This window comes from Camarhynchus parvulus, chromosome 1A, assembly GCF_901933205.1.
Source record: "Camarhynchus parvulus chromosome 1A, STF_HiC, whole genome shotgun sequence".
NCBI lineage: Eukaryota > Metazoa > Chordata > Aves > Passeriformes > Thraupidae > Camarhynchus > Camarhynchus parvulus.
In genome coordinates, this window is record NC_044586.1 from 528,916 (window position 1) to 541,600 (window position 12,685).

General features: G+C 45.0%; 1 protein-coding gene across 10 annotated transcripts in view; it reads right to left on the reverse strand.

Annotated features, from left to right (window-relative positions):
* SOX5 (SRY-box transcription factor 5) overlaps positions 1–12,685 on the reverse strand; it is a 604,730-nt gene that overhangs the window by 11,979 nt on the left and 580,066 nt on the right. For all 10 annotated transcript variants that reach the window (XM_030959507.1, XM_030959511.1, XM_030959510.1 and 7 more), the window contains 2 exons: positions 1,604–1,712; positions 260–433 (listed from right to left, as the gene is read on the reverse strand). In XM_030959507.1, coding sequence (XP_030815367.1) covers positions 260–433; positions 1,604–1,712 — 283 coding nt within the window. The remainder of the gene's footprint in view (positions 1–259; positions 434–1,603; positions 1,713–12,685) is intronic.

Genomic DNA, 12,685 nt, shown 5'->3' on the forward strand with positions numbered 1-12,685 from the left:
AAGGAGAAACGTAACCCCCATGTCTAAAAAGGAAAACCTGGGAACTATAGGCTCCTCTCCTCCTCGGAAAAATGGCCACAACCTCAATAATTACAAAGAATATTTCAGGCTGTGGTTAATCCACACTGCTGGGCAGCCCAGGGGAAGCTCCCATCACTGTTCTTGGTGCAGTGAATAAAGGGCAAGAAAGAAAGCAGCAATTCTGTTTTGTCAGGCGCTCGGCTGAGCTCGCTCAGAACCTTCTCCAGCTCACTCTTACCTAGGATCTTGCTGATGTTGGAGTTGTGCATGTCGGGGAAGGCCTGCAGGATCTTCCTGCGCTCGTCCTTGGCCCACACCATGAAGGCGTTCATGGGGCGCTTGATGTGCGGCTCGTTGCTGCCGCGCCCGCGCGACTCCCGGTAGATCCGCGACTCCGACACCCCCGCGCTCCCTGCAAGGCAAGGCACAAGGGCTCCACTCGTGCTGCAGCACCAGCCTGCATCTGCCAGCAGCACCCAGCTCAGCTGCTGCACGCCCCGTGAGGCAGCATTCACAACAGGTAATGGCTAATACATTCCATATTGCCTGGTTTAGTTATTCCGTTAATTCAGTATCACACACCTGATAAGGAGTTTTCATTGCTTTCGAACACAAAGTATTACACAGCTTTTCTAAGCCATCTTTTACTGCTTAATTACATAAACCAAATATATATTTATCAAGCAGGTTAATTTTTTATTTTCATCCTTTCTTGCTTACAGAATGCTGGTCATATTGTGTCACCTTTCTTCTACGTTTCTGTCACTATAGGACACGAGAAAACACAAGCACACACCGCTGTTCTCAAGGTGAAGGAAAAGGGAAGTTTATTTTCTGACTCTAACACTTATAGCTTTCTAAGAGTGACAGTGGATTGGAGGGTGACAGTGCCACCTCTCCAATGACACTGGTCAAACCAACAGTCTATCAACTTTCTCTTCTTCTATAAAGGAATGCAAAACAATGAGTTATTTACAGAAAGTGTGTGAGAAAGTTCACTACAAGAATGTCAACATCAGAAGGCTTAGAAAATGTTAAAAAACCAGAGTGACACGTTTCTGTGACAGAAAGGGTGTGATAGATGGCAATACTGGGCATTTCTTCTTAAGCAATTCTCTAACTAGCAAAATTTACATACTTGCCTGGTTTTGTGCTTACATCTCCTTAACGATATATGCAATAGCAGAAAAACAAATAAACATTGTGCTTGCTTCATCAAACCAGTAAAGCCCCCACAGATGCAGAGCACACACCACTTATGGAGGATCAGGTTTACACCTCATGGCTTCTCTGTGTGATCCCACTTACCCCACATATATTTGCCTCCTTTAGTCCCTTTTATTATCAGAAATACATTTTTGGTCCCATCTTGAGACCTTCAGTGGACAAAGGGAAGGTTAAAAATCATCTCCAGACTTAAAACACCCCACGATGAATCACTTCCTCCTGCCTTGTTTCATAGCCATTTATTGCTAACAGCTTGTATTCCTCGTGGGCCTTCAAAGCACTGGATTCTCCCTCAGATCCTGTTGACACACACGCACACACAAACCTGGAAATCAGGAAAATCATTTGTACTGACCATCAGAATCTCCACTCATGTTGAAATCCATCATTGCGTGGCTGAACTTCCCATCTTCACTCTGCTTTACTGCCAGCTGCTGGGTCAGGGTCTCCAGTGTTGTTTTGTCCTATATGGGCAGGATGACAGGATTTGGATCAGGAAAATAATTAAATGTTGTAACTCCAAAGTTTGGACATTATTTAGGAGGTTTTTAGGGAAGCTAGATAACTATACACAAGAGTTTACTGAGCCATGTATTGAAGAATAAATAACAATGCTTTTTCTGGAAGAGACAGGGTTACAGACTCTACTATAAAGTCCTTTTCAAAACTTGCTCATTAGCTAATGATAAGCAAACTCCATAGTGTTGAAAAGATTGGCTTAGTTAGGCATGATAAAACTGGCTGCACATCTGAAGAATACTTCAACTCTCTGTGTTCTGGGACTGCAAAGCTGGCCTGAAGTGTAGGTGATACATGCTCTTTTGCAATGCATTTACTATAGCACTCCATTTCTAGCCTGCAATCCAAGTGCAGAGACATGGATGGCTTTGCTCTGTTTCTTTTTTAACAGGCAGTATTTTAGGAAGCAGCCCATAGGGCAAGAAAAAACACCCTACAGTTCAAACTGACTCAGACCCTGGGAAAGGTTCAGCCTGAATTAGGCATGATCCTTGGGCAGCAGTTTGTGTTCTTGTCCAGACTGTTTTGTCCAACCCTACTAACACCCCGTCCATCACTCATGTGGTCAGAACTAACTGTGAACCCTGGATTGCAACAGGCTGCTGTGTGCTGCCAATTAATCTGTCTAAAGACTGCCAGAACAACATGCTAGGGCAATTCATTCCAATGTCCTCCTCAAAACACCTCGCCTCCCCCGAATTGTTTGACTTTACAAACACAAAGGTGTTCCATTTTCCAACTGTTTTTGTTTTCCCAATGACTTCTGCTCACGAGCACTCTTTCTTCCTGACAATCATATGTTTAAAAATAAATCTTTCAGAGAAGCATTACTAACATTTCAAAATCTCAGGCACTGTGCCTTTTGCAAAGCTAAGAAAATGAAATGATGTGGCATGATAATGAAGTGGCTCCAGTTGAAAAAATTCTTTTGAGCTTCTTCCTGAAAGAAAAGATTTCTGTTTCCTTGCTCTATTCTACTCCTGTTGGCTGTAAAAGATCAATAAACTAAAAAAACTTTCAGTTTCCACATGGCAACTGTTTCATGCAGCCTAATAATGTCACTGCGATGTGTTACACAGGAAAATAGAAAAGAGAACAATGCAAATACAGAAATGCTTCCTGCAAAGTGATGTCCCTGCATCTGCAATTCAAAGAATGGTTCAAATTCATGTAAGTCACTGCACAAAGATTTTCTCAGGAAGAGTTAGAAACAAGGCTAATCTGCTCAACTTTGTATTTTCAGAGTTTAGGGAACATGAGGTTAACTTTCCTATTCCTCACATTCATTCTCACTACGAATCCCTTTCACACTCCTGGTGCTTTGTCTACACCCTGACACTTCAGCATGCAAGAGGAGTTATCCTCTTGGTTTTTGCAGGAAAAGCTCATGCAGCACACTCAGCCTATCCAAGGAAAAGGGTTTCCATAACACTACCAGGCACAGCAGCTCCAGAAAGCTTGGAGAACCTTCAAACAAGCACCTGAACTAGCCAGGCATTTAGCTTCACCAAACTCTTTGATCCACCGTTTTTAACTCTGCTCTCATTTCCAAAGCAGCCTGTCAGAAGTCAAAAAGTCAGGACTAAGGTGACTTTGTATTTCTTCCAAATTGATTGCAGATATAGAATGGAAGTCAACAGTTTTTCATCAGGGGAAAAAAAAATAAAATCTATTTACTGTCAACTTCGTAATGCTAGAGTCCTGCAAGGCACAGCCCAGCTATGGCTCTTTGAGAGCCTGACCCAGCCCAGCTCTGGCTCCTTGGTCAAAGCCTGACTGAGCTTCTGAGACAAGCAATTCTAAAAATTAGACAGCACAAACGGCAAAAACAAACAGCAAGGAGCACTCTTGACCTTCCAGGAGAAGAAACATGAAACACAGCCATCTCTTGCTAAACATGAAGGGATTCCAAATTTCTGAATTTTGTATCAGACCTCAGAAGGCTGAAAGACATTTTATATGCATTTTATTTCTTTATGAAGGGCTTCCCAATGATCATTTCTATTGGATTGCAGGAGAGACTCTCTGGAGGGGCAGCAAGAGCTCTGTTGACTGGATCATTTAAAATTCTAATGGGTAAACCAGAGAAGATAATACTGTAGAGACCATTCAATCTCAAAACAGCCCAATTGTTCAAAGTATTACCAGAGAGGTTTCATCAACAGCCACAATGTGATGAGAAGTTTCTAAAACTTTATTAATCAAAGAATGAACCTGCCACAGAACACTGATTTGTACCATAACTCCTAGAAATGCCCTAATTATATTTAAGAGAACAAAAACACATACACACATGGAGTATGTCATGTAAAAAAAAATATAAGAAATGACTAAGCACCACAAGTCAGACTCAGTTTTGTGGTCAGCTGCAAAAGTTACTTGGCTCTCTGTCATGGATAGCTGTCGTAGTTTAACAAAACATTGATCTAAAAATGACAAGAACTTGGTTGCAGTCTCTTTCATGGAAGGAACATAAAACAAGAAGAGTCAAAACATATGTAGAACAGCCTGATCCTGTTTGCCAGAACTCCTCCCACTACTAGCTGAAAGTGAAGCAAGCCCTTGGAAGGTCTGAGGAACAAAAACATCCTGCTGGCTTTGCCTCCTGCCCTCCCTGCTCCCCCAGCACCAGGGCTCAGGGGGCACTGGGAGCATCCCACACCTCCATCCGAGGGGTCTGCAGGGCCCAGAGAGGCCTGGGCACAAGGCCTGGGCACAAGGCCTGGCTCCCTGCTCCCTCTGGAGCCATCCTGAGAGGCCTGGGCACAAGGCCTGGGCACAAGGCCTGGCTCCCTGCTCCCTCTGGAGCCATCCTGAGAGGCCTGGGCACAAGGCCTGGCTCCCTGCTCCCTCTGGAGCCATCCCCCAGCCTGGGCTGCCTGGCAATCCCTGCCGTGCTCTGGCAGGAGCCATTTCTCCATGGCATAATCCAGGTTTGCACTGCCACTGGAGCAGGACTCTCCCCTCTGCAGCTCTCCTCACCCCAACCCTGCTTTCCCTGACAGGAACACTTCTCCTCTCTGTTCTGATGCCTGCAGAGAAAGAGCCAGCTCCAGAGGAGGAGTTCAGGACCATAACTTCACATTCACGACCATTGTTGCAGACATCTTTTATGAAAAATCTTTTTTTTAGAATTTTTCTTCCTGAGAAGCTCAGAGGCCTCAGGAACAAAATGTAAACAATGATTATCTGCTGCTGTGGAAAGCAACAGGTGCATCTGTGATTGGCCCATGTTGGATGTTTGTAATTAATGGTCAATCACAGCCCAGTTGGCTTAGACAGAGAGCCCGAGCCACAAACCTTTGTTATCATTCCTTCCTATTCTATTCTTAGCTGGCCTTCTGATGAGAACCTTTTCTTCTATTCTTTTAGTACAGTTTTAATATATCATAAAATAATAAATCAAGCCTTCTGAAACATGGAGTCAGATCCTCATCTCTTCCCTCATCCAAGAACCCCTGTGAACACGGTCACACTGATGCCTGCAGAGAAAGAGCCAGTTCCAGAGGAGGGGTTCAGGACCATAACTTCACATTCCTGCTTTCCACATCCCAAGGGAACTGAAGGGCCAGGCAGAAAAGAAAGGTGGAGAGAGCCAAACACAGTTACCCAGGGACTGCAAGGAGAAGCTTGCTGATCACCTCTTGCACTTAGGAATTCCCCCCACACGGATGGACACAGCCTGCTACCTTTGCTCAGTGTCAATAAACTAAAAAGAAACAGATGGTTGCCTGCTACTGTCCTTCTGTGTGTCTCATTTCTTCCCTTCCCCTCCAACTACAGTTTGTCCAGCTATTTCCCATATCTAAATGCTAAAGGTGGTATGTTCAAATAGATTTGGGTTTTGAGGAGGCAGTTTTTATCTGAGACTGACGTGCACGACCTGTGGCAGGATCTGATGGGGTTTGTGGTCCTGAGGCACATCTCCTTGCCTGTAAATATCACCCCTCCCAACACATACCCTGCTCAACATGCACCAGATCTTAAAGTTTCGGGCAGATTAACTGCTATGATTGCACAATAAAGTTCACTTTGTGACAAAAAAGCATACTGAATTATTAGACAAGGTGGTGGCACCAGGTGTTATCCATTCAACCCTGTGGTATTTTCCTCAGCTCTCTGAGAAGGTGAAGAGTCCTATGCTCCATGTAGCACAAATAAAGGCTTTATAAAGGTAATCTTTGTGTGCAATCCCTCTGCCTCTTGTGATAACAAACATCAGAATAGGCCGAGTTCTAAACCTTCCCCAGAGTCCCACCAAGCGTGGAGCACATGAGGTAGGCAGGCATGAGGGATGGTGGAGAGCTGGGAGAACTCAGGGAACAGCTGGCAGCAGTGGAGCTGTGCCCAGGGGTTTGCACAGGATGGATTATTTGCACTGCAGGCTCTGCTCCTGCCCATGAATGCCATGGTGCTCCACAACAGGCACTGTGCACTCTCACCAAGCCTTGCTATGGCCCAGATCCTGCCACACCTCCACCTGCTGCAAGAGAATTTCTGATGTTTTCAGAGATAACTTGACTTAGATACGGATTTTTCTGTGTCACCAAGTGTTCTTCATTTCTCACAGAATTACCCACAACCTTTCACAAAGAAAGGCAGGATTATTAACTGCTCACCAGAAGGGAAACTGAGTCACACGTTATGGGATTTGCCAAAGGCTCCTCAGTAAGGCTGATAAACGTTTTAGTAACTGAAATTAGCACCCCTGAATCTTCCACAAAATTACCATCTCAAGCCTGTAGTTTCTTTATGAGTGTGGAATTGTGACTCTTGCTGATGGCACAGGGTACCAAAGAGAGCAAAATAATAAAAAAGCAGTTATAGATCCACCACTGCAATGGACCTTGCTTAAGCAACGCCTGCAGGGCTGTAAAACTCATAAAAAGCACATGCATAAATGATAAAATAGAGTGAGGCTTTCAAATGTTGACTCAGTAATTGTTAAACCCCTTCTGGCTGCACAATTTTATAGTCTTCTACTGTACTAATGAAAACGCAAGAAACAACAAAGAAGGGCTTTAGCCTTCCAATTATATAAACTCTGTGGACCACCAAAGAAGATGAAAGATTATTTATAATGTCACAGCAAGTTATCATTTGGGAGATTTTTTGTTGTTGCATCAAAGTTGAGTATGAAGAAACAATGCATTCACCACCCCCTCAGCTCTTTCAATCTTGCTTATCCAAGATCTCTATTTTTCATGGAATAATCCACCCACAGACTCTAAAAGCAGCATTAGAAACAAGAAAATAAAAGAACACTCTTTATATGTGGCTCTTCCTGATTTTATGGTACTCTTCTCAAAATTATGACACGCAGTCTAAGCTGGGGCTACATCAGTTGGAACCATACCTTTTGGTTTATGGCACTTGTTAAAATCCAGATTGCTTCCCAGAAATCACTGCCCCTGATCTGCAATCTACATGAAGGGTCACACAGACTCAGCACAGAGCTTTCTTATGGGAAGTTATAGGGAGAAGATCAGGATGACCATAAAGACATTTAATTACTGCTCTCTCAGGAACAGACACCAACTCACAGAGAGAATCTGCTGAAAGTTACACACTCATTTCTCTTTGTTGTGTATTGTGGACACAGGGCTTCAGTTTCTAGGGGTTCTCAAGTCAGTATCTTTAAAAGCACTGAAGGCATGACAGAGCCCACTGAAATAAAAAGGGGAAAATCCTCAATAACCTGGCAAGGGTCAGACCCCTAAGGTGTTTTTTTTTTTGTGTTTTCTTTTCTTTTTTTTTAATTTTTTTCTATTATTAATTCTTTGTTTGAGAAAGAATGAAAGAATGACTTCATTCATAAAGTGCATTATTTGGCGTGGAAACAAACGGATGGGAAGCAGCAATTCTAGAGGACACTGAGGTCCTGCTTTTCCCTCGTGATGCTCTCTGAGAGACAGAGCAAGTCAGGACTTTCACATGAAAATGCACACAGGACTGGCCCAGCCCATGATTTTGAAGCAGGAATAAAAAGGAAAAGGAGTGAAAGCAGAAGCTGAGATGCTGTCTCCTCCTCAGGAAAGTTGTTAGAGCACGGGCAGAGGCACTGACCTCAAGCAGATCCAGCTGTAATCTGCTGACTGCAAATAGGTTAAGAGTTCCATGACCCAGTTTCTCATCCAGACTGCTCCTTGGGCTGACACGGCCTGTAACTCTCTGTGAACTGTTCAGCCACTGCACCTTAATTTCCTGAACTCCACAGGATGGAGACAGTGATGCTTTCCCACCACTGTGAGGAGTTCTGAGGTCTCTGGATGAAATGTGCCATGGAGATTTTAACCAGCGAGTCAGAAAGCTGGTACAGCTGATCGGCCTGGCAAGGAAACACCAGCTGGGGGGCAGGGGTGGCACACTAAAGGAAACAAGAGGAAAATCACAACCCACACAGGATTTCCTGGGAAGGAGGGTCTGCATGCAGGCAAAGAGAGAGCAAGAACACAGACCTGCTTTCCTGGCAATTGTGTAATAAACAATGGGTGACTCAAGTGCACAGCAGCAATGCAGCCATTACAGAATACTTTTTTCCCTTTTTTCCCTAGAAGGAATTCATATTCTGAAGGTACTCAAATGATCAAGGCTGCTGTACCTTTGCTTGCACTTCTTCCAGCCCTGCTGAACAGGTCAGGCCGAGCCCTCAGGAGCCCAAAGGGACACAAATCAGAGAAGAACCAGGCCCAGCCTCTATTACACTGGAGAGAGGTGCTGCACTGATGCTGAGTCCACAAATGAGCTGAAAGCCCCAGTGACTTGAGACATGTGATCACATAAAAACAATAAAAAATCTCAGGAAGTAATAAGATCTCATGGCTGTGGGGCACAGCTTAGAACTTAAACCCAAGGACTCCAAAAGCTCCAAAGTCGTAACAAGGACTCCCCATCACTTGCATGGCTTTACTTTCAGGAGGAAGTTTATGCATCTTTATTGGGTTTCATAAAACTTCCACAAGAGCATAAACAGCTGCCGTGCTCCCTGACCCACCCTGGGCTGTGAATGTTCCCAATCTCTGCCCTTGGAGTGAACCAAGTCTGAATTCCCACTTGGACTTCAGAACCTGCCTGGGCCTAGGGTTCTCCCCTTGGCTGCTGCCCTCCTGAACCTCAGCTGGACTTTCACACACACACAGCCATGGGCAGAACCCATCCCTCCCTCTGCAGGCTTTGTTTTTTGTTAGCCAACCCTGCCCATGCATCCCTGCCACCACAAGGCACAAAGGACACCCAGAAATATCCACAGCTTGTCTTTAAAAAATGGATCTGGGCATTTAATACATGATGGGCAACCAGGAGGGGGGAAGAAAAGCAGTGTTTTAAAATGAAGAGCTAAAATCTTTGGGGGAATAAAAGAAGTCCTCCCTGCAGAATCTCTCCCTCTCATGCGTAGGCACTTGCTAACTGAGAGTAGTGGCACTGTGACAAAAGCAGCAAAACCAAAGGCAGGCTCTGCTAAAGGAAAAGGGGGAGGGGAGTTCTTCTACTGGCCATCTGTGAAAACAAGGCATGTGGCCATTAGATGCAGAGGCTGTAAATATAAATATACACAAGCTCCACAAAGTAAATGGCAAAAAAAAAAGAAAATAAAAAGGGGGAGAGGGGGAAGATAATAAGTGGATAAACTTTCAGGTGAAGTAAATCAAAATGTTTACTGCTTTGTGTTGGGAAAAACCAATTTTGATCTTTGCAGCGTGCAAGCCTGCCCTGTGTTTTTTAAATTAAATTTGTGCAAAGTTTCAGGAGAAATGGCAGCAGGTACAGCAGCCCTGTTGAACAGGACTCCCTGACCATGCAAACCCTGTTGGGCTGCTGACTGAAGTCTGACACCCTGGTGATGGGTGGTGATAACATGATACCTGCTTGACTTGGGACACGCTTGGAAAACTTTGTGCTGTGTGCTGACAGCAGGAACAAAAGAGCACTGCAATCCCCACACAAGAATTTCTGCTGGCCAAGTGAAACAAACTCAGCCAGAGAGCAGGGAGAGGGGTACTGAGAGGGGATGTGCAGTGTGAGGGGAGCACAGGGACTTTGTGCTGTGCCAGGTCACACAGCCTGGTCCCACACTGTGCCAAGGGATCTCTGCTCACACTGCAGGAGAGAACCAGAGCATCCTTGCACTGCCCAGCTCTGCTGAGGTGTTACAGAGCGGGCTGCAGGGTGTGTCCATCAGCTCTGCTGGGCTTGCAGGGAGAAGTGTGTGTGATATCTGTGCCTGACACAGCCTCTGCTAGTCCCTGTAGTAAAAATTTCCAGTAAATATGACAGAGATTATGAACCTGGGCAGGTTTCAACTCCTGCAAAGTGATCTGGCTTATGATGTCAGTACTGTGCCTCTGGGGTAATTTTCAGTGGGTTTTTGCTGCTTGCACCAGCTCCCAGTTTCAACCATCCCAACTTCCTCAGCCCAGCCTGACCCACGGCCTCTCAGTGTCTGCAGCAAGCCCAGGGTTCATCTCTTGTGCCAGCCCTTCTCTTTTCTCCTCCTGCCTGCCCTTCTGTCCTGAAATTTTCTCTTGACTTCCTCGTTCAAATCTAACCATTAGGGGAAGCAAAAAAAGTTATTGAAGCAAAATTCTCTGCTGCAAGAAAAAATTAAATGTCATGTGTTAAACCAGCTACTCCATGTGAGCTCCAGTGTTTTATTTCTCAAAGGCAGCAGGAGCTGCTGGTTTGAGATCCTTAATATTGCCCTTCTTCCCAAGGGGAGAGCAGGGCCAAAATCCACTTCAGCTCAGCGGATCACAGTGGTGTCCTAAGAGTTAACTGTGCTCTCCCCATCCATCAGGCAGCCAGCGAGGCATCAGAGGGATGATGGATGTAAAATTATTGCAGGGCTGCCACCCGATACACTTCCTGCCATTTGTAACCAGCGCTGGAACCGACACACTCTTTTCATTATTAAACATCCACATTAAGTCAACATTGGTCACTGTCATCCCACGTTTGGCACTTTCTTAAGGGGAAGAGGGAGAGCTGGGGCTGGGAGTGGGGAGGATGGAGGGAGGAGGGGGGATTGGGAACGGGAGCAAAGGCATCCTGAACCCTGTGCTCCATAAGCATGAATAATAGGCTCCAGTTTGCAATGCTGCAGTAAATATTGTTACAAATAGCTCTTTAGTCACAAGCCAGCAGACAAGTACATGTCAGAGCCTTTTAAAAGGACACACTACAAGCAGTAACAGGGAGAACTTGCAGTGCAGGTTCAGCCCCAGTGAGGGGAGTGTACTGGGATGTACACAGCTGGGAGTGCAGCTCCATCCCTGCACATCAGAAAGGCTCCTGGGGTGTCCTCACACAGCTGGCCAGCACTCAGAAAGCAGTAACAAGGAAGAAGAGGTGCTGCCTGTGTGCCCTGCTCCATCTCTGAGGGGATCTCTGCCTGGCCATGCGCATGTTTGGGTGCTGGCCTGCAGAGTGGGCGCAGGCTGGGGGCACGCACACCCTGCTGGATCTTTGTGTACACCTCCCTGGCTCTTCTGGGGCTGAGCAGAGAGGGCAGAGCTCCCTGCCCGTTGTGCTGTTTACCCCAGGTAACACTGTTTATGTATGGTACGTATCAAGCTATAATTAACTGTAGATGACAATTACAAATAAAGCTATGCTCTCGTGTTTCCAAGAAACCACAAAAACATACTCTTCTCATTTATACAAGGAAATGTTTCCAAGAAAAGTAATGTAAAAATATGTTTTACTGCATTTGCAATTAAAATAGGTTTTAGTGAAATCCGTGTTCATAGTGATGCTCAAAGTTTTTACTGTAATCCTCTGAAAATCAAAGCCGTCAAGATGGTCCAAGTTGGATGCCCAAAAAGTGACTCACCCAAATCATCTTAGCCATTTTTAAAAATCTTTTCTTATGTATGACTCCCTTTATACAGCTTCTCTCTACTTCCACAAAATTCCTGTCTGACTCCTGCCTTAGCTGGCATGTCTGGCTGTCCACAGGGATCAACCCCTCTGGGAACAAGAGCAAGAAAACAGGACACATCTGAAGAGCCCAAAGAGCTTCAACAGAGACTCCCAAAGATGATTTCCAGCCCCAAGCCTGCCCAGCTACCCCTGGCAGACAAATGCCCAGCAAGAGCCTCCCATAAACGCTGGAAATGGCACAGAGCCCCCCTCACTGGAAGGCTGCAGAAGCAATTCTTGCAACAAAAAGCTCAACAGATGTCCAAAAGTACACTACCCACTGCAGCAAAGAAGGGAGAAAGATCTGGGATAGCCCCAACAAGTGTTTGTTACCTATAAGTACTAATGGGCATTTCTAAGTACTAATATGCCCAGGGATACATAGATATACATTAGGATAAAATAGAAGAATTACACCTTAATTCCACCCCCCCATCTCCAATTCTCTGGTCAGGAAGCAAAAGTGACAGACACGATGCCTCCAAAGTTCAGGGGCTGCCACTAAGTGGTGAGACCTTGAGCTGCTGAAAAGGGAAACTCTGTAAAAAAACTGTAGCACTATTTCTTGCCAACCAAATTCCCAGAGATCTCATTCTCTGCCTCTGAAAACAGAGAGAACCAGAATAAAGTTTAATTTAAAATGGCAATAGTCGCTGTCCTCTCAAATCCTGCTCTTAGTAAGAAAACCTTAATGTCCTAGAGCAAAAATACACAAACTTTAGAGAACTTGGATTGTTTGTCTGGATATGAACTTCACATATTAAAATAAATCACAGAATCAATTAGGCTGGAAAACATTTCTGAGATCATCGAGTTCAAATCAGCGAGCCCCAATAAAGTTCTGGCATTAATTGTATCCAAACCCCCAAAGCCTACAGCTGCTTTAGAAAAATTCTCTATTGAGCAAACCATTTTTTCTTCCTGCTACCTTGTAAAAGAACTCCTGTCTGCCCTCCACGAGCCTAGCAGGAGGTATGAATTAGAGAGGAAAATAAACTTC